This window comes from Lepidochelys kempii, chromosome 27 (assembly GCF_965140265.1).
Source record: "Lepidochelys kempii isolate rLepKem1 chromosome 27, rLepKem1.hap2, whole genome shotgun sequence".
Classification (NCBI taxonomy): domain Eukaryota; kingdom Metazoa; phylum Chordata; order Testudines; family Cheloniidae; genus Lepidochelys; species Lepidochelys kempii.
The window spans coordinates 17,323,027-17,342,715 of record NC_133282.1 but is presented as its reverse complement, the minus strand read 5'-3'; the positions used below and the strand labels follow the sequence as shown (position 1 = coordinate 17,342,715).

General features: G+C 44.7%; 1 protein-coding gene and 1 long non-coding RNA gene across 3 annotated transcripts in view; one reads left to right on the top strand and one right to left on the bottom strand.

Moving 5' to 3' along the window:
* The window catches only part of LOC140903888 (uncharacterized), a 342,875-nt gene that overhangs the window by 88,362 nt on the left and 234,824 nt on the right, over positions 1-19,689 (bottom strand). The gene's annotated exons all lie outside the window — the stretch shown is intronic.
* On the top strand, positions 1,678-9,219 carry LOC140903878 (keratin, type I cytoskeletal 42-like). Its single transcript, XM_073325796.1, has 8 exons — positions 1,678-2,253; positions 2,822-2,904; positions 3,699-3,855; positions 4,592-4,753; positions 6,231-6,356; positions 6,596-6,822; positions 7,674-8,059; positions 9,139-9,219. Exons 1-8 carry the CDS (start codon positions 1,678-1,680, stop codon positions 9,162-9,164), a joined length of 1,743 nt encoding a protein of 580 aa, XP_073181897.1. The 3' UTR covers positions 9,165-9,219.

Here is a 19,689-nt window from a genome sequence, read left to right as displayed (position 1 = left end):
TTGGATGTTGACCTGAATTTACTAAACCTCGTATGTATACAAATATGGGCTGGAAATCTCACAAAAACAGACTTCTGGGGTGCAGTGGGGTTGAGTTCTGGATCTGGCAAAGGAAAAAATTAATTAATCAGTTGACAGCAATTCATACCATCAGACAAATGCTTTTTGGAGACAAAAGCTGATTGTGGAAGCAAGCTGTTATACTCAGTGTTGGTTGGCCATTTCCATGACAATACTCAGAATACTCTTTTAGCTTTCTCAGAAACAGTGCTGGTGTCCAAACACTCAGTGAAAATATTAGGATTGTTTGGGGGTACTGCCTCTCCACAGACTGCTACAACATGCATGCTTGGCAGAAGTTTTGAAGCGACCCACATCTTTTGATTCCCTACTTTAGCACAGATTTAGAAATTTAAGATGAAAAAGTCCTATAGGTCTTATGGTCCATACCCCTTTAGGATCTGAGCAAGATTCTTCCATAAAGTATCTTCTCTAGTGGTTTGTCCAGTATAATTGTAATTGATTCAAATTATGGGACTTCCAACATTTTCCCTGGATACTATTTCAGACTCTCTAAGATCTCTTTACTATGAGAATACATAACACTCTAATCATAGATGGAATTGACACTTTCTACCACACTTTGGTTTATGAAAACTCTTCAGCTTAATACAGCTTTTCACTGCACTGCAATTAATTTTTAATAACATTACTGTACAATTGATTTTATTATGATTTCATAGTGAATATCACTCTCCTAGACAAGAACAGCTTAAGAGGTATATGCTGAAGAGCTCTTTGCTGCAAATAAACTGTAATTATTCTTTCTCTGTAATATTCGGAGGGCTTTTGTATAGTTTTCTTCATAAAGAAAAGTTGATGATTTAAAAATATTAATACTGATGCATTGTTTGGAATAGACTTCTGATATGAACATTAACTGTCTTGGTACCGGGATTCTTGAAGCTAAATACACATTCCAGACAAGTTTAATAGCTTCAATAGTAAAAATATATTGCAATGTTTTGCCCACTGAGACAAAAATATGAGCAGAATTTAAATGGAAATATACAGAATATGAAAATACAAAAGAGAACAGTAACATTCTATAACAGTAGTTATCAACAACAATCAGAGCAAACAAAAAGAATAAATAAATACCCAACCTAAATTGGAGGGAATTAGGATTAATTTTCTCTATTTCATATAGGGAAATGGAATTTGGAAAAGAACTTTATTGACCATGCCCATTAGAGAGACACTATCCAGTAGTTGCCTTTTGCAGTTTATTGGACTACAGAAGCCTTCTTGCTATGATGAAAGAGGTACAAATGGGATGAGTGAGGTAAAGCACTGCACTATCTAACACAGAGATCCACATTAATACATCCATCCCACTGAAATTACGTTTGTTTGTCTCAAACAAAGACACACTGAAAAAAATCAGCAATGTGTGCTTGATTGTCTTTATATTTAAAAAAATCCCTTGGGCAAACTATTGTTGGCATCAGCAATACGGTTGCCAAATGCCCTGGGAAGAGGAAACACCCTAATGGTGACACCCAATGTGTAAGGTATAAATAGAAATCGGAGGACATCAAAAATTTACAGTCTGAGTCTTTATCAGGCTGTGCAACTAAACTTGGGCTTTGGGTTGGACACTTTACTGCTATCACTATGAGTCGTAGCACTAAGACTACGATTACCTCCTCTTCAGTTGTTGGAGGTGGAGGTGGTGGTGGGCATTCTTCAAGCTCCTCTAGAAGGATAACCAGTGGTGGAAGCTTTTCTGGTAGAAGTTATGGTGGAGGAGGTTCCAGATGTGGTTATGGAGGGGGAATAAGCATTGGTCGTTGTGGAGGGGGAATAAGCAGTGGCAGTTACGGAGGGGGAATAAGCAGCGGCAGTTATGGAGGGGGTTTTGGATCAAGTTGTGGTGGCTTTGGGGGATTTGATGGCAGTTATGGAGGTGGCAGCTTTGGTGGAGGTGTTGGCTGTGGTGGAGTCATCGGCTTTGGTGGAGGCGTTGGCTTTGGTGGCGATGATACTGGCATCCTCTCCAACAACGAAAAGATAACCATGCAGACTCTTAATAACCGCCTGGCTTCTTACCTGAATAGCGTGCGAGCTTTGGAAGAACAAAATGCTAATCTTGAGAATTTAATCAAAGAATGGTATCAGAAGCTAGGTCCAACTGCTACATTAAACGACTACAGTCACTATTATGGAGAAATTGAAGACCTTAACAATCAGGTAAGCTATTATTTTTCAGACAAGTTCTATTAATTATAAAGGCTTCTCTTTGAGATTATGCACAGCTACTTAGGCAGACAGCAGGTAAAATATTTCATGTAATATGAGATTACATACAAGCAATCAAAAATTAGGACATGCCAGCATTAAGGTTACCTGTGCAGATGGAAACTTCAGAGACTTTACTAAACTCTAACAAGTATTTACTGAGCATGTGCAATCTCAGATTTTCACAGGCAAATAACTTTTCCAATTTGGGGCTGATTGTAAATTTACAGAGTCAGCAAAAGGTATGTCTTTTATGCCAGGGTACACCCTCCTGCCAAATTTAAAGTCTCTATTCCAAAAGATGGAGGTGCTAAACTCAACAAAATGTTAGTAAGAGCTTTTTTTTTACATAGACAAAACACTGTATTTTACCTAACCTTGTCTAGAGAAATAGCTGAACTGTTTTTGCTAAAATTATATATTTTAAAAAGGGGGCAGGACTCCGGCGTTCACAAGCAGGGGCAAGACCCCCCGTCCCCCCATCTCTGGGGCTGGATGTCATCTGTCACCTCTTTTTCAGATTGTTAATTCATCTGTGGATCTTAACAAGATCATTCTGAACATTGATAACACTAGGATGACTATTGAAGACTTTAAACTGAAGTGAGTATCTCTCTTCCTTCCTGCCTGACCCAGTCATTTCCACCTCTTCACATCAGTTCCATGAATCCACTATCCAAAGCAATTCATACAGGGGGTTACAGTATTTTAGTTCCAACTACATGACAGAAGATGTTATTGGAAAGAGAAGTACTCCAGGAACCACTGGCTTTTTAAGATTTACGTTATCATTTTTCTCTAGAGATGCTTTAGAAGAGGAGCATTCCAAGGACTTCAGTTCGTTGTCACCCAAAACTTTTCTTGAGTTTCTTAGGTATTATGAATTTAGAATCAGATCCTCAGCTGGTATAAATAAGTGTAGCGCCATTGACAACAATGGGGTTTTGCTGATTTTTACGCACTGAGGATCTGACCCATAGTTTTACATGGTAACTGAACAAAAAATTGATGATTCCTCACTGATAACAGGATACACTGGTAGGTGATATCTGTACAATGCCTACAGTGAGTGGGAACATGGAAAAGACTGAGGAAGGAGTGCTTAATTGTACTAAAAATCCAGTCCATGACATTGAACTAATAGGTCAGATGGTCAGCCTGTACTCACCTACCCCAATGTTAATCAGGAGAGGTTCCATTGCAGCCAATGGGATTAAAACAGCGTAAAGTCAATAAAAATTGAAAGAGAATCAGGAATAAGCAAATAGATTAAAATAAGGTAGAAAAAGGCAACTAGGTGATGAGGACCTGTTCGCAAAGAAACCTGATAGTGCTAAGAATACTAACCTAGTATTCCTCTGGCTCCATGGTTACTGACTTTCCTTTCTGTGATTTAGATATGAGACTGAATTGGGTCTCCGCCAGACTGTGGAAGGTGATATTAGTGGCTTACGCCCTCTGTTGGACCAGCTGACCCTAACCAGGTCTGACCTGGAGTTAGAGTTTGAAACCCTGAAGGAGGAACTGATTTCTCTCAAGAAGAACCATGAGGAGGTAAAATCCCCCCATAAAAATAATAATTAATGAAAATTCAATATTCAAAGAGTTTCCTTGGCTACTAGTCACCAAATTTTGCCCACTGATTTTGAGTGTCTAACTTGAGACATCCTGGGCCTGATCTTCAGAGGTACTGATTGCCCACCACTCTCACTGACTTCAGCAGGTACATTCTTGTTCAGGAAAGGGATGGCCAGGTGAAGTCTACTTCGAATGTTAGACCAAACTAGATTAGGGAAATGAGCAGCTTTCATTCTCCAAATTCAATTCATTGGTGAAGCCATGGAAGAAAACAATAGATTTCATGTATGTAAAAGCCACAAGGAAATATTTAAACTTCTTGTGAAAATATTTTTCACGGAAGAAATGTGATGCATAAACTCACTACCATAATGAACACTCAACATGCAAGGTCCACAACACACTGGAAATCAAACACCCCACAGGAGGCAGAGTTGGGGCTGAGCATTCAAAACTGGCCCTTTCACAGAGTAAAACAGTGTTGGCCATTGTGTTGTTTAACTAGGGAGTCAAAAGTGTGGATCCTGCTCCTCTCCTGGCATATGACAGAGGAGGGTCTTGTGAAACATAAGGGGTGAATGTCAGAATCAGGCCACATGAGAAAGGGTTGTGTTGGCAGTGGGAAGGTTGTCGTCCAAACCTTCTTTGCTACAAATATGAGCTCAGAATGAGGTATTTGTTTGTTTCTGGGGGGCCTGGGTTTTCATTGCAGGAACTTAAAGGACTGCAACCACAGACCAGTGGTGATGTTAATGTGGAGGTCAATGCTACTCCAGGCTGCAATCTGACAGAAGTGCTAAATGACCTGAGAAACGAATACGAGCATGTCATTGAGAACAACCGTAGAGAGGTGGAAAAATGGTATGAAACCAAGGTAAGTTGCAGTATCTATAACTATATCTCTCACAAAAAGACTTGACATATTTTATTAGCACACACAGGTATAATAGTGGTAGGACAATTGTGCACGTTACTTAATGCAGATCATCTTTAAATTATGCTGACAGTTTAGCATGAGAAGTTCAGAACTGGAGTGAAAGGGTTTGCTGCAAGCTAGAATTCATAGAATCATAGAAATGTGGGGCTGGAAGGGACCTTGAGAAGTCAGATGCAGCCCCCTGCACCTATGGCAGGACCAAGTGAACCTAAACTATCCCTGACAGGTGTTTGTCCAACCTGTTTTTAAAAACCTTCAATGATGGGGATTCTACAACTTCCCTTGGAAGCCTATTCCAGAGCTTAACTGTCCTTATAGTTAGAAAGTTTACCTAACATCTAACCTAAATCTCCCTTGCTGCAAATTAAGCCAATTACTTCTTGTCCTACTTTCAGTGGACAGGGAGAACAACTGATCAACTTTTACTGCAGCCCTTAACATATCTGAAGATTGATATCAGGTCCTCCCTCAAGATTCCTTTTCTTAAGATAAAGCACACCCAGTTTTTTTTAACCTTTCCTCAGAGGTCAGGTTTTCCAAACCTTTAACCATTTTTGACACTCTCCTTTGGATTCTTTCAAATTTGTCCATGTCTTTCCTAAAGTGGGGCATCCAGAATTGGACACAGTTCTCCAGCTGAGGCCTCAACAGTGCAGAGTAGAGGGAGACAATTACCTCCCGTGTCTAACATACAACACTCCTGTGAATACACCCCAGAATGATATTAGCCTTTTACCACAGCTGCATCACATTGTTGACTCAGATCCAATTTGTGATCCACTAGAACCCCCAGGCATTTTTCACCACTATCACCATCTAAACAGTTATTCCCCATGCAACCCCTCCCAGCTTGGTGTCACCTGCAAATTTTATAAGCACTCTCTCCACTGCATTATCCAAGTCACTAATGAAAATATTGAATAGCACTGGATCCAGGATTGACCCCTGAAAAACCTACTACATAGACCCTCCAAATTTAACAGCGAACCATTGATAGCTACTCTCTAAGTACGGTCTTTCAACCAGCTGTGCATCCCCCATTTAGTAATTTTATCTAGACCACATTTCCCTGAGGTGAACTGGTAAAGATATGTGGAATCTCTGTATTATATAGCAAGGGGAATTCAAACCAGGCCTGGGGTGCATTGGCATTGCAGAACGGTGTGTGGAAAGTTTACACAGTCCCCAGTTTACATTACTCATAGACTCAGACTCATAGACTTTAAGGTCAGAAGGGATCATCATGATCAACCAGTCTGACCTCCTGCACATTGCAGTCCACAGAACCTCACCAACTCATTCAGCCTCTAGCCAGATTTACTTATTTTTTTAGATGCTTTCATGATGATAAATTCACCATATTCACCCTATAATTAAAGCTAAAACATCTCGATTCTGTATTTGCATTTTTCAGATAACAGAAGTTAATCGAGAAGTCCACTCGAGTGGTGAGGACATACAGTCAAGCAACAAACAGGTCACAGAGCTGAGACGTGACTATCAGAACGTGGAAATTGAGCTGCAGTCCTACCTCAGCACGGTATGTAACAGCATTTGCTTCTGTATCTGACATATGGAGCAGGACACATAGATTACAGGCATGACAGGAGACCAGCCATAGCTAGTGCTCCTTTAGTAAAGGGTGAGATGGCTGGTACATCTGTTGCTGTGAAGAATTTGCTTTGTACTTTTTGCCCTGGAGAATCCCAGTTTCCTGCATCAAAATAGGTTAAACTTGCCACATTCCTACAGACCCTGTTCTTCCTGTTCACTTCTCAGGTACAATCTTTGCAGTCCTCCTTGGCTGACACAGAAGATCGCTACAACATACAGCTGCAACAGATCCAGGGCCTTATTGTCTCTGTGGAAGAAGAACTGGCAAGTATCCGATGTGAAATAGATAATCAGAATCAAGAGTACAGGCTGCTCCTTGGCATCAAGAACCAGCTGGAACAGGAGATCGCTCAGTATCGGCATCTGCTTGATGAAGGACATCAAGACATTAGGTATGTAAACTATTGAGATATCAGGGCATTACATGAAACCTCAATGCTGGTAATTCCTGAGTGCAAATTATAGTACTTAGGAACAAAGAGAATCATGCAGGGTAAAGAACTGGTACAACAGATTCTGCAGCCACAAAACCTGCAAGGAATGGGGGCTAATTTCATGCCACTGAGTGATCCTGAAAATATCTGGAGATTTGTTTCATAAACCATAGGGTGCTCCAAAACTCATGGCATTCTTGGACTTTAGAATTGGAACAGAAATCGTACGGGTATAACCATAATTTAAAAATTATTCTTCTGCTGTACTACTTTGGGCTGGGCAGGAAATACCATGAAAAGAACCTTTTTTTCATTCTTTTCTTAGTTTTGATTCTAGAAGAAGCTGGTAAGTACAGAGGCAGCAGTGAAAATAGAGAAGAATTTTAGTTTGAAGTTCTGGTGAAAATTGAGGTTATTTTTTATTTTACCTGAAGCAGTTGGCCTGTGCCTAATTCTGACTGGTCTTAACCCATACCATGAAGCAAGCAAAAATTAGTTAGCTTTATGCATTTCAACTTTGGATATCAGTGACATAGTAGGCTTTCAGAACTGGTTGGCAGCAGAACCGAATCAGGCAAAAAATCTCTGAGCAGGGTCATGGGAAAATTCAGCCTGTGGACGTGAGGTTGGCGGGGAGATGGATTTGAGTGTCATTTTCTTGATGATCTGCACTGGCCCTGGGGGTTGAGGGTGCTGGGTAATGGACCGGAAGAAGAGTGCTGGCCAGGCTTCCATGCATCTTCAGTGTGTGGGTCTCCTTTTGTGAAACGATTTGTTGTTTCATTCACTTTTCTCTTTTCCTTTTACAGTGTTCCACGAGAAGGAGCTGGCGCTTCTTTAGGAGGAGGAAGAGTCATTGGAGGTGGGAGATCAGGAGGCAGAACTGGAGGAAGTAGCCTTACTTATGGGGGTAGCACAGGAGGAGGAAGAGGAGGTGAAAGAGGAGGAAGCATCATTGGAGGTGGAGGATCAGGAGGCAGAACAGAAACAAGAGAGAGTGTCCATTATACTGGAGTTAGCACAGGAGGAGGAAGAGGAGGTGACATTTCCACAGGGGACGGAACAGGAGGAAGATCGTGTGGTATAACTGGAGGAGGAGAAAGAATTTCAGGAGCTAGTAGTAGTTCTTCCCACTCCTATTCATCTTCCTTTGGCCACTCAGCTTCTCAGCCATGCAAGTCTGGTGAAAGCTATGGTAAGAACTGTTTTAAGGATAATTGTTTCCTTGTTCTTTACACTCTCATTCAAACAGTAGGCTAATTGCTCATTTGGCTCAAAGGATTCCTTGTGTGGGGCTCTGCAACATTTTATTAAGTCTCTTTTTTCTTCAAAATATATGTGAGGCTGTTGCAGAGACTGAGGTGAATTGGACTGCAGTATCATTGCCATGCAACTGGTACACTGCACTGCTCTGTACCTCATTTTTAACCAGGCCAAATACTCTTTCTTTTCCATTATCTGGGTGTCACAGAGCCCCAGTGAGAGTGAGCTGAATGAGGTTCAATTTGGACATGGCAATAATGATACTTGTTGGTTGGGGGTGGGACCTCAAAAGTACAGAGGCGAAGTTTCTGCACCCGCTACAGAGGAAGTTTGCAATTTGGGAGATGCAAGTTACAAGGAGTAGTGTGGGAGTAAAAAGTAGGTAATATAAACAAACTGTGAACTAGAGGAGAATAGGAATGGTGGAACTTGGAGGAAGATCCTGTAACATGTATGTGTGCGCATGTGTGTGTGTCTGAAAGAGAAAGGAGGAAAAGACAGAAAGAGAGTGAGAAAAAGAGAGAGAAAGAGAGAGAGAGAATGATGCTTATAGAGCAGCGTGGTGGGAAACAACAGAAAAACAGAGAGGGGGACCATAGGTAGAACAGAACTGCAGATAAAAGAGCATTTTTGAAAGATGCTTCAATTCATGGTGGATTACTGATGTATTTTTAAAAAGACATTTTACCATGCTATGAAAACTAAAGACCAAATTCTCCCTTCAGATGTGTGCTCAGTTCCTGTTTTTTTCAATAGAAGGTGTAAGTGCCCATCTGAGAGCAGAATTTTGCCCTAAACACACATTTAATTACAACCACAGCTGGTTTTCTTCATCTCATTTACTTTCTGCAGAAACCCATCAAAAATACACTTTTTAAATAAAGCTCTGGAGTACTTACAGCCGTCCTAGCATTTGTCCCCAGCCTGTTTTCTGTGTGCTAAACGGTAGTGCAAAGAGATTCCCCCCACCCCACTAAACAAAGTAATGGTTCCCTCTCTCTCTCTCAACAGCATACTCAAGAAAATCCTTTGATTAACCAGACATGCCGATGATCCTCCAGCCGAACACCATCCATTGGAGCAAACTTCAGACAAAGCTAGAGCGAACTCACCACATTTCCTGCATGCCTAAACAAAGAGCAAGGAGAAATGCTCCTAAGAGTTATTCAACGCTGCTGCCATCAATCCATAGGGGGTCCATCAGAGCTGTTCAGATGGGCCACTTTCCCGCCTATTACTACTTGCTTTTTCCATTCTGTAATTCCATTCTGTAATGTTCTGACAATCTGTACCAAGATTGGTAATCTGCCTTCCAGTGAAAAGTGTCTCTAATAAAACTTTATTTCTGCCTGATGCAATCAGAAACCTGTGCTGGGAAGTATTTTCCTTTAACACACTTTTTGTTGCTATACATTTCAGATGCAAATATCAACTCATCCTCACACAGAGTATATAGGAATGGGTCAGTTATACATTGCAGTAGTTGATGGCGTTATACTTAAAGCAAGAGAATTAAATTAAGAGAAAATACATCTGCATCTCTTAGTGGTCATGTACTTCAATCCCAGATTATCCAGCACATTTCACACTGGTATTGTTCTGATTGTTCAGTGTAGATTGTAAACTCCTCGGGGCTGGGACCATGTCTTCATCTTTTAGTTTAATGTACCAACTACTCTTGTGGCACTCAGCAAATAATAAATAAACAAGCATAAGGAAGTACTGCTTCACACAAGGCAGAGTCTCCCGGTGGCATTCACTACTACCAGAGGATGCTGTGAAGGCCAAAAATATAACTGGGTTCAAAAAAGAATTGAATAAATTCATGGAGGTTTAAAACAAACGTATGGAAATACTTCTTCACATGCACAGTCAAACTGCGGAACTTGTTGCCAGGGGTTATTGTGAAGACCAAAAGCATAACTGGGTTCAAAAAAGAATTAGATAAGTTCATGCAGGATCAGTACATCCATGGCTATTAGCAACCCCATGCTCTGGGTGTTCCTAAAACTCTAACTGCCAGAAGCTGGGAATGGATGACTCAGTCAGTATTGGATTACTCAACAATTGCCCTGTTCTGTTCATTCCCTCTGAAGTATCTGGCACAGGCCACTGTTGGAAGACAGGATACTAGGCTCAATAGACCATTGGTTTGACCCAGTATGGCCATTCTTATGTTCTTAGTGCCAATCTAGGGTATGTCTACACTACGGAATAAGGTCGAATTTATAGAAGTCGGTTTTTTAGAAATCGGTTTTATATATTCGAGTGTGTGTGTACCCACAGAAAATGCTCTAAGTGCATTAAGTGCATTAACTCGACGGAGCGCTTCCACAGTACCGAGGCTAGAGTCGACTTCCGGAGCGTTGCACTGTGGGTAGCTATCCCACAGTTCCCGCAGTCTCCGCTGCCCATTGGAATTCTGGGTTGAGATCCCAATGCCTGATGGGGCTAAAACATTGTCGCGGGTGGTTCTGGGTACATATCGTCAGGCCCCCATTCCCTCCCTCCCTCCGTGAAAGCAAGGGCAGACAATCATTTCGCGCCTTTTTTCCTGAGTTACCTGTGCAGACGCCATACCACGGCAAGCATGGAGCCCGCTCAGGTAACCGTCACCCTATGTCTCCTGGGTGCTGGCAGACGCGGTACGGCATTGCTACACAGTAGCAGCAACCCCTTGCCTTGTGGCAGCAGACGGTACAGTACGACTGGTAGCCGTCATCGTCATGTCCGAGGTGCTCCTGGTCACGTCGGCTGGGAGCGCCTGGGCAGACATGGGCGCAGGGACTAAATTTGGAGTGACTTGACCAGGTCATTCTCTTTAGTCCTGCAGTCAGTCCTATTGAACCGTCTTATGGTGAGCGGGCAGGCGATATGGACTGCTAGCAGTCGTACTGTACCATCTTCTGCCGAGCAGCCATGAGATGTGGATGGCATGCAGTCCTTCTGCACCGTCTGCTGCCAGCCAAAGATGTAAAAGATAGATGGAGTGGATCAAAACAAGAAATAGACCAGATTTGTTTTGTACTCATTTGCTTCCCCCCTTCCCCTGTCTAGGGGACTCATTCTTCTAGGTCACACTGCAGTCACCCACAGAGAAGGTGCAGTGAGGTAAATCTAGCCATGTATCAATCAGAGGCCAGGCTAACCTTCTTGTTCCAATAAGGACAATAACTTAGGTGCACCATTTCTTATTGGAACCCTCCGTGAAGTCCTGCCTGAAATACTCCTTGATGTAAAGCCACCTCCTTTGTTGATTTTAGCTCCCTGAAGCCAACCCTGTAAGCCGTGTCCTCAGTCGCCCCTCCCGGCGTCAGAGCAACGGCAAACAATCGGGCATCTGAGAGTGCTGTCCAGAGCAGTCACAATGGAGCACTCTGATGGGGCTAAAACATTGTCGCGGGTGGTTCTGGGTACGTATCGTCAGGCCCCCGTTCCCTCCCTCCCTCCGTGAAAGCAAGGGCAGACAATCATTTCGCGCCTTTTTTCCTGAGTTACCTGTGCAGACGCCATACCACGGCAAGCATGGAGCCCGCTCAGGTAACCGTCACCCTATGTCTCCTGGGTGCTGGCAGACGCGGTACGGCTTTGCTGCACAGTAGCAGCAACCCATTGCCTTCTGGCAGCAGACGGTGCAATACGACTGGTAGTCGTCCTCGTCGTGTCCGAGGTGCTCCTGGCCACGTCGGCTGGGAGCGCCTGGGCAGACATGGGAGCAGGGACTAAATTTGGAGTGACTTGACCAGGTCATTCTCTTTAGTCCTGCAGTCAGTCCTATTGAACCGTCTTATGGTGAGCGGGCAGGCGATACGGACTGCTAGCAGTCGTACTGTACCGTCTTCTGCCAGGCAGGCAAGAGATGAGGATTGCTAGTAGTCGTATTGTACCATCTTCTGCCAGGCAGGCAAGAGATGAGGATGGCTAGCAGTCGTACTGTACCATCTTCTGCCAAGCAGCCATGAGATGTGGATGGCATGCAGTCCTTCTGCACCGTCTGCTGCCAGCCAAAGATGTAAAAGATAGATGGAGTGGATCAAAACAAGAAATAGACCAGATTTGTTTTGTACTCATTTGCCTCCTCCCCTGTCTAGGGGACTCATTCCTCTAGGTCACACTGCAGTCACTCACAGAGAAGGTGCAGTGAGGTAAATCTAGCCATGTATCAATCAGAGGCCAGGCTAACCTCCTTGTTCCAATAAGAACGATAACTTAGGTGCACCATTTCTTATTGGAACCCTCCGTGAAGTCCTGCCTGAAATACTCCTTGATGTACAGACACCCCCTTTGTTCATTTTAGCTCCCTGAGGCCAACCCTGTAAGCCGTGTCGTCAGTCGCCCCTCCCTCCGTCAGAGCAACTGCAGACAATCGTTCCGCGCCTTTTTTCTGTGCGGACGCCATACCAAGGCAAGCATGGAGGCCGCTCAACTCACTTTGGCAATTAGGAGCACATTAAACACCACACGCATTATCCAGCAGTATATGCAGCACCAGAACCTGGCAAAGCGATACCGGGCGAGGAGGCGATGTCAGCGCGGTCACGTGAGTGATCAGGACATGGACACAGATTTCTCTGAAAGCATGGGCCCTGCCAATGTATGCATCATGGTGCTAATGGGGCAGGTTCATGCTGTGGAACGCCGATTCTGGGCTCGGGAAACAAGCACAGACTGGTGGGACCGCATAGTGTTGCAGGTCTGGGACGATTCCCAGTGGCTGCGAAACTTTCGCATGCGTAAGGGCACTTTCATGGAACTTTGTGACTTGCTTTCCCCTGCCCTGAGGCGCATGAATACCAAGATGAGAGCAGCCCTCACAGTTGAGAAGCGAGTGGCGATAGCCCTGTGGAAGCTTGCAACGCCAGACAGCTACTGGTCAGTTGGGAATCAATTTGGAGTGGGCAAATCTACTGTGGGGGCTGCTGCGATGCAAGTAGCCCACGCAATCAAAGATCTGCTGATATCAAGGGTAGTGACCCTGGGAAATGTGCAGGTCATAGTGGATGGCTTTGCTGCAATGGGATTCCCTAACTGTGGTGGGGCTATAGACGGAACCCATATCCCTATCTTGGCACCGGAGCACCAAGTCGCCGAGTACATTAACCGCAAGGGGTACTTTTCAATAGTGCTGCAAGCTCTGGTGGATCACAAGGGACGTTTCACCAACATCAATGTGGGATGGCCGGGAAAGGTGCATGATGCTCGCATCTTCAGGAACTCTGGTCTGTTTCAAAAGCTGCAGGAAGGAACTTTATTCCCAGACCAGAAAATAACTGTTGGGGATGTTGAAATGCCTATATGTATCCTTGGGGACCCAGCCTACCCCTTAATGCCATGGCTCATGAAGCCGTACACAGGCAGCCTGGACAGTAGTCAGGAGCTGTTCAACTACAGGCTTAGCAAGTGCAGAATGGTGGTAGAATGTGCATTTGGACATTTAAAGGCGCGCTGGCGCAGTTTACTGACTCGCTTAGACCTCAGCGAAACCAATATTCCCACTGTTATTACTGCTTGCTGTGTGCTCCACAATATCTGTGAGAGTAAGGGGGAGACGTTTATGGCGGGGTGGGAGGTTGAGGCAAATCGCCTGGCTGCTGGTTATGCACAGCCAGACACCAGGGTGGTTAGAAGAGCACAGGAGGGCGCGGTATGCATCAGAGAAGCTTTGAAAACCAGTTTCATGACTGGCCAGGCTACGGTGTGAAAGTTCTGTTTGTTTCTCCTTGATGAAACCCCCCGCCCCTTGGTTCACTCTACTTCCCTGTAAGCTAACCACCCGCCCCTCCTCCCTTCAATCACCGCTTGCAGAGGCAATAAAGTCATTGTTGCTTCACATTCATGCATTCTTCATTCATTCATCACACAAATAGGGGGATGACTACCAAGGTAGCCCAGGAGGGGTGGTGGAGGAGGGAAGGAAAATGCCACACAGCACTTTAAGCACAGCACTTTAAAAGTTTACAACTTTAAAATTTATTGAATGACAGCCTTCTTTTTTTTGGGCAATCCTCTGTGGTGGAGTGGCTGGTTGGCCGGAGGCCCCCCCACCGCGTTCTTGGGCGTCTGGGTGTGGAGGCTATGGAACTTGGGGAGGAGGGCGGTTGGTTACAGAGGGGCTGCAGTGGCAGTCTGTGCTCCAGCTGCCTTTGCTGCAGCTCAACCATACACTGGAGCATACTGGTTTGGTCCTGCAGCAGCCTCAGCATTGAATCCTGCCTCCTCTCATCACGCTGCCGCCACATTTGAGCTTCAGCCCTGTCTTCAGCCCGCCACTTACTCTCTTCAGCCCGCCACTTACTCTCTTCAGCCTGCCACCTCTCCTCCCGGTCATTTTGTGCTTTCCTGCACTCTGACATTATTTGCCTCCACGCATTCGTCTGTGCTCTGTCAGTGTGGGAGGACAGCATGAGCTCGGAGAACATTTCATCGCGAGTACGTTTTTTTTTCTTTCTAAGCTTCACTAGCCTCTGGGAAGGAGAAGATCCTGTGATCATTGAAACACATGCAGCTGGTGGAGAAAAAAAAAGGGACAGCGGTATTTAAAAAGACACGTTTTATAAAACAGTGGCTACATTCTTTCAGGGTAAACCTTGCTGTTAACATTACATACATAGCACATGTGCTTTCTTTACAAGGTCGCATTTTGCCTCCTCCCACCGCGTGACTACGCCCTCAACCTTCCCCGCTCCCTGTGGCTAACAGCGGGGAACATTTCTGTTTAGCCACAGGCAAACAGCCCAGCAGGAATGGGCTCCTCTGAGTGTCCCCTGAAGAAAAGCACTCTATTTCAACCAGGTGACCATGAATTATATCTCACTCTCCTGAGGATAACACAGAGAGATAAAGAACGGATGTTGTTTGAATGCCAGCAAACATACACTGCAATACTTTGTTCTACAATGATTCCCGAGTACGTGTTACTGGCCTGGAGTGGTAAAGTGTCCTATCATGAAGGACGCAATAAGGCTGCCCTCCCCAGAAACCTTTTGCAAAGGCTTTAGGACTACATCTAGGAGAACCGCAAATGCCAGGGCAAAGTAATCCTTTCACATGCTTGCTTTTAAACCATGTATAGTATTTTAAAAGGTACACTCACCAGAGGTCCCTTCTCCGCCTGCTGGGTCCAGGAGGCAGCCTTGGGTGGGTTCGGGGGGTACTGGCTCCAGGTCTAGGGTGAGAAACAGTTCCTGGCTGTCGGGAAAACCGGTTTCTCCGCTTGCTTGCTGTGAGCTATCTACAACCTCCTCCTCATCATCATCTTCTTCGTCCCCAAAACCTGCTTCCATATTGCCTCCATCTCCATTGAAGGAGTCAAACAACACGGCTGGGGTAGTGGTGGCTGAACCCCCTAAAATGGCATGCAGCTCATCATAGAAGCGGCATGTTTGGGGCTCTGACCCAGAGCGGCTGTTCGCCTCTTTGGTTTTCTGGTAGGCTTGCCTCAGCTCCTTCAGTTTCACGTGGCACTGCTTCGGGTCCCTGTTATGGCCTCTGTCCTTCATGCCCTGGGAGATTTTGACAAAGGTTTTGGCATTTCGAAAACTGGAACGGAGTTCTGATAGCACAGATTCCTCTCCCCAAACAGCGATCAGATCCCGTACCTCCCGTTCGGTCCATGCTGGAGCTCTTTTGCGATTCTGGGACTCCATCATGGTCACCTGTGCTGATGAGCTCTGCATGGTCACCTGCAGCTTGCCACGCTGGCCAAACAGGAAATGAGATTCAAAAGTTCGCGGTTCTTTTCCTGTCTACCTGGCCAGTGCATTTGAGTTGAGAGTGCTGTCCAGAGCGGTCATAATGGAGCACTCTGGGATAGCTCCCGGAGGCCAATACCATCGAATTGTGTCCACAGTACCCCAAATTCGAGCCGGCAACGTCGATTTAAGCGCTAATCCACTTGTCAGGGGTGGAGTAAGGAAATCGATTTTAAGAGCCCTTTAAGTCGAAATAAAGGGCTTCATTGTGTGGACGGGTGCAGGTTTACATCGATTTAACGCTGCTAAATTCGACCTAAAGTCCTAGTGTAGACCAGGGCCTAGACCAGACTCTGTAAGATCACTCAACCAAGTGAATCAAGACTGTGAGAAATTAGTGCTGGTCCAGTCTGCAGAGATAACAGTGACACAGGACAGTGTGTTGGTCGGGGTGAATACAAGACTGATTTATACAGACTCTTACTTCCTTACTATTTGCCCCTAGTGACCACCCTGAATAGTGGCTCTAAACATTCACAACTAACACCAACCAGTCGTGACTCAATGAGATCTGAGTAATGATACAGCCCAGACATTGTGAGATTTAAGCACTGATCTAGTTTTAGCTTTGTGAGATCTTGAATGAATTAAACTGTACAGTGTAAACTTGAAAATGTGGAATCTAGTGATCAGTTTGTACAGAAACATTCAATTTAAAAGAAAAAGGAAGAAGTCAAGAAAAATCATTCATAATTCCAATTGATTTAGCCAAATACAAACAGAAATACCACAACTGTAGATTTTAAAAGTGAAAAAAGACACATAAAATGAATTTGTTTACCAAATTAGTAATTATCGCCACCCAATTAACCTGCTGCAGAACAGGATGGATCTATATAGAGCCAACAAGAACTGGGAACTTTTGCAGGGTATATGGGGGGTTTCCCTCTCATTGTTATTTTCTGTTTCTTCCCTAAAGAAAACCTTTTTGAATCTGAGGTTGTATCCCCCTTGGATCCTGCATGACTCGATAAAACTATGGGACCTGAAGAGAAAATACTGTTAAACAAACTCAAAAGTGATAGCTACAGGAAGAGAATGGGGGAAGTCAAGGGAAGCCAGTTTTATTGTAAATATGGCAAATTCCAAAGCACGTGTCTCGGTCCCTCAGTCACAAAGAGATGGCTGCATGGGAATCCCCTTCTAAGAAAAGAGGATAGTTCTGTAATATAGAAACCAAGAACCCTCTCTTGAGGAAAAAAGAATTCTCATGCTGGAAGAAAGCAGTTATCTGTTTTGTCCAGTATTCTGTGTCTGACAGTACCCAGTGCTGACTACATCAGAGGAAGAGATAAAACTTACACAACATATCCCAATTTCCCTACCTATATTAGAACATGGAGAGAATGTCTTTTTTAACACATCTGGCTATTAGTTTCTTCCCTGAACTGTCAGTACTGACGGAGTACTCAGGGAAGGATAATATTCTGGCTTGTTATTTTATAGACCTTATTCTAGGGGCTTTGCAAATTTTTTTCTGAGATGTTAATATTGATAGTAATACTTCCACTGTTTGTATTAGCTAGTGTACATGTGAAAGCAGACAGAAAAGCTTATTTATACACATTTGTGAAAACCATTTGCACAGTATTTGTAATTTGATAATGAAGTAAAGAATCCTTTACCACCAGAAAGCAGGACCGGATTCACCTTTTGTGGGCCCGGCGCCAAACATATTTGTGGGCCCCTGTGACCGGAGTCCCAGGGGAGCCAACTGAGGTCACTCAGGGTGAACTGCAAAGAATGGGGCAGGCAATCCCCAAAGCTGGTGGATATTCCAATACTTAGATTTACCAAGCCAGCACAAAACAACTTCTATAATACCTCACTGGTTACCCAGAAGCCAACAACACAGTTCCGTTAAAGCAACCCAGCCTCAGGCCTCCACCAAGACAGCCAAGTCAAATATGATGAGGATTACTGAAAATCTTATTTATCATATAAAAAAGTTCTACCAATCCCAAAGGATTGGACACATTACCTCCCAGGTTAATGAATATTCCAGATCTTACCCAAATACACGCTCACAGCCAATTCTTATTAACTACACTAAAATCAGAGGTGAAAGTAAGTCAGTATGGTACAGCGTACCGGCAAGAGCCGGTACACAGCTGACTGTACCGGCAGAGGAGAGCTTCCCCAGGCTGGCAATTTAAAAGGGCCCTGGGCTTCGGGCAACGGCTGGAGTCCCATGCCCTTTAAATCACGGCCAGATCCCCGCTTCCAGAGCCCTGGCATAGCGGCCATGAGCCCCAAGGCTCTGGCGGCGATTTAAAGGGCTGGGACTCCGCTGCGGTTGGGAGCCCTGGGCCCTTTAAATAGCCACCGGAGCCCCACTGACAGAGCCCCAGGGTAGTGGCGGTAAAGGCTGGGAGCCCCAGGGCTCCGGCAGTGATTTAAAGGGCCCAGGGCTCCAAGCTGCCACTACTGCAGCCCTGGGCCCTTTAAATTGCGATTGAAAGGGCCCATGGATGTAAAGGCCCAGCCCCTTCCAGTTGAGTCCCCGCCCCTTCCGGTTGAGGTACCCTCCCCGCCGCTTAGGACCCTGGCCCTGCGTACTGGTAAGTTCCTTAAGTTACTTTCACCCCCTGACTAAAATTTATTAAAAAGGAAAAGATAGAGAGCACTGGCTAAAAGATCAGTATACACAGACATGAGTACAATTCTTGAGATTCAGATTCATAACAGAGATGGTGAGCTTTGTAGTTGTAAAGAGTTCTTTCAGAATTAGTCCATAGGTTATAGTCCAAATTATATTCAAGGTGGTCCAGTCAGAGCTGGGATCTCAATCTTGTGGTTTAAGCTTCCCCTGCATTGAAGCATCAAGCAGATCTGAGATAAAAAAGAACTGGGACCCAAGGGTCTTTTATAGAGTTTTCTAGCAGACACTTGACCATTCAGTCCTGGGTAACCTTCTGTTTCCTAAACCTCATAGGTAATTAACTACATGGATTAACATAAGATAATTTATCCATTAAGCAGTTTGTCACAAACTTTTAAAGAGACAAATACACAATGACATCATTGCACCCAAGATTCATCTAAATGTTAATTTTCCCTTTTGATCTCTGAATTAACAGCTATAGTGACAGACAGGAACTGTCTGTTTACATGGCTCGCATCTAAGATATCAGTCTACACAGGCAATTAGTATCACCTCTAACTTCTAACAATATAGGTTTCAGAGTAACAGCCGTGTTAGTCTGTATTCGCAAAAAGAAAAGGAGTACTTGTGGCACCTATTTAACATGGAATGGCCCTAATTACCATTTGCATACTTTCTAACATGTCTCTAAAGGTTGGCTTTGGGTTAGTTAGCCTGCAAGCTGTTTAACCCTTTCTGGCCATGTGTTAAACTTTGTATAAGATTTGCTACAGTTATAATTATAACAATGATAACAACAATGGTTTGCATAGTTATATTTTAATCAGATAACGTCACAGCCCCCATGGGGGCAATGGAGCATGGTGTAGGGGGGGTCAGTGCTCGCAGCCAGGGGCTGGTCAGGGGTATGGCATGGCAGGGGTAGCCCTACTCCGCCCAGCCCAGTGTGAGGGTACTATTTACAAACCAGCAGTTGCCACATGCACAATGGCCCACCCGGCCCTGTGCTGCCAGCATGCCCCTTCCCCTCGGGGTGGGCCTATGATGTGCCACACAGCCCCCGCACCCAATCCTGGAAGACCCCCCCAATTCCCTATGGGCAGAGACCCCCCGGACCTGCTATGCCCACTGTCCCCTCCCAGACCCTGCCATAAATGCACAGTGCCCTGCACAACACCACCCCTGCCCAGCGCCCCCCCCGCCGAC

Coding starts and splice junctions, on each gene's coding strand:
- LOC140903878 (XM_073325796.1), top strand. CDS start 1,678: ATGAGTCGTAGCACTAAGACTACGATTACCTCCTCTTCAGTTGTTGGA. Junction 2,254..2,821: donor TTGAAGACCTTAACAATCAG/GTAAGCTATTAT, acceptor CCTCTTTTTCAG/ATTGTTAATTCATCTGTGGA. Junction 4,754..6,230: donor AAAAATGGTATGAAACCAAG/GTAAGTTGCAGT, acceptor TGCATTTTTCAG/ATAACAGAAGTTAATCGAGA.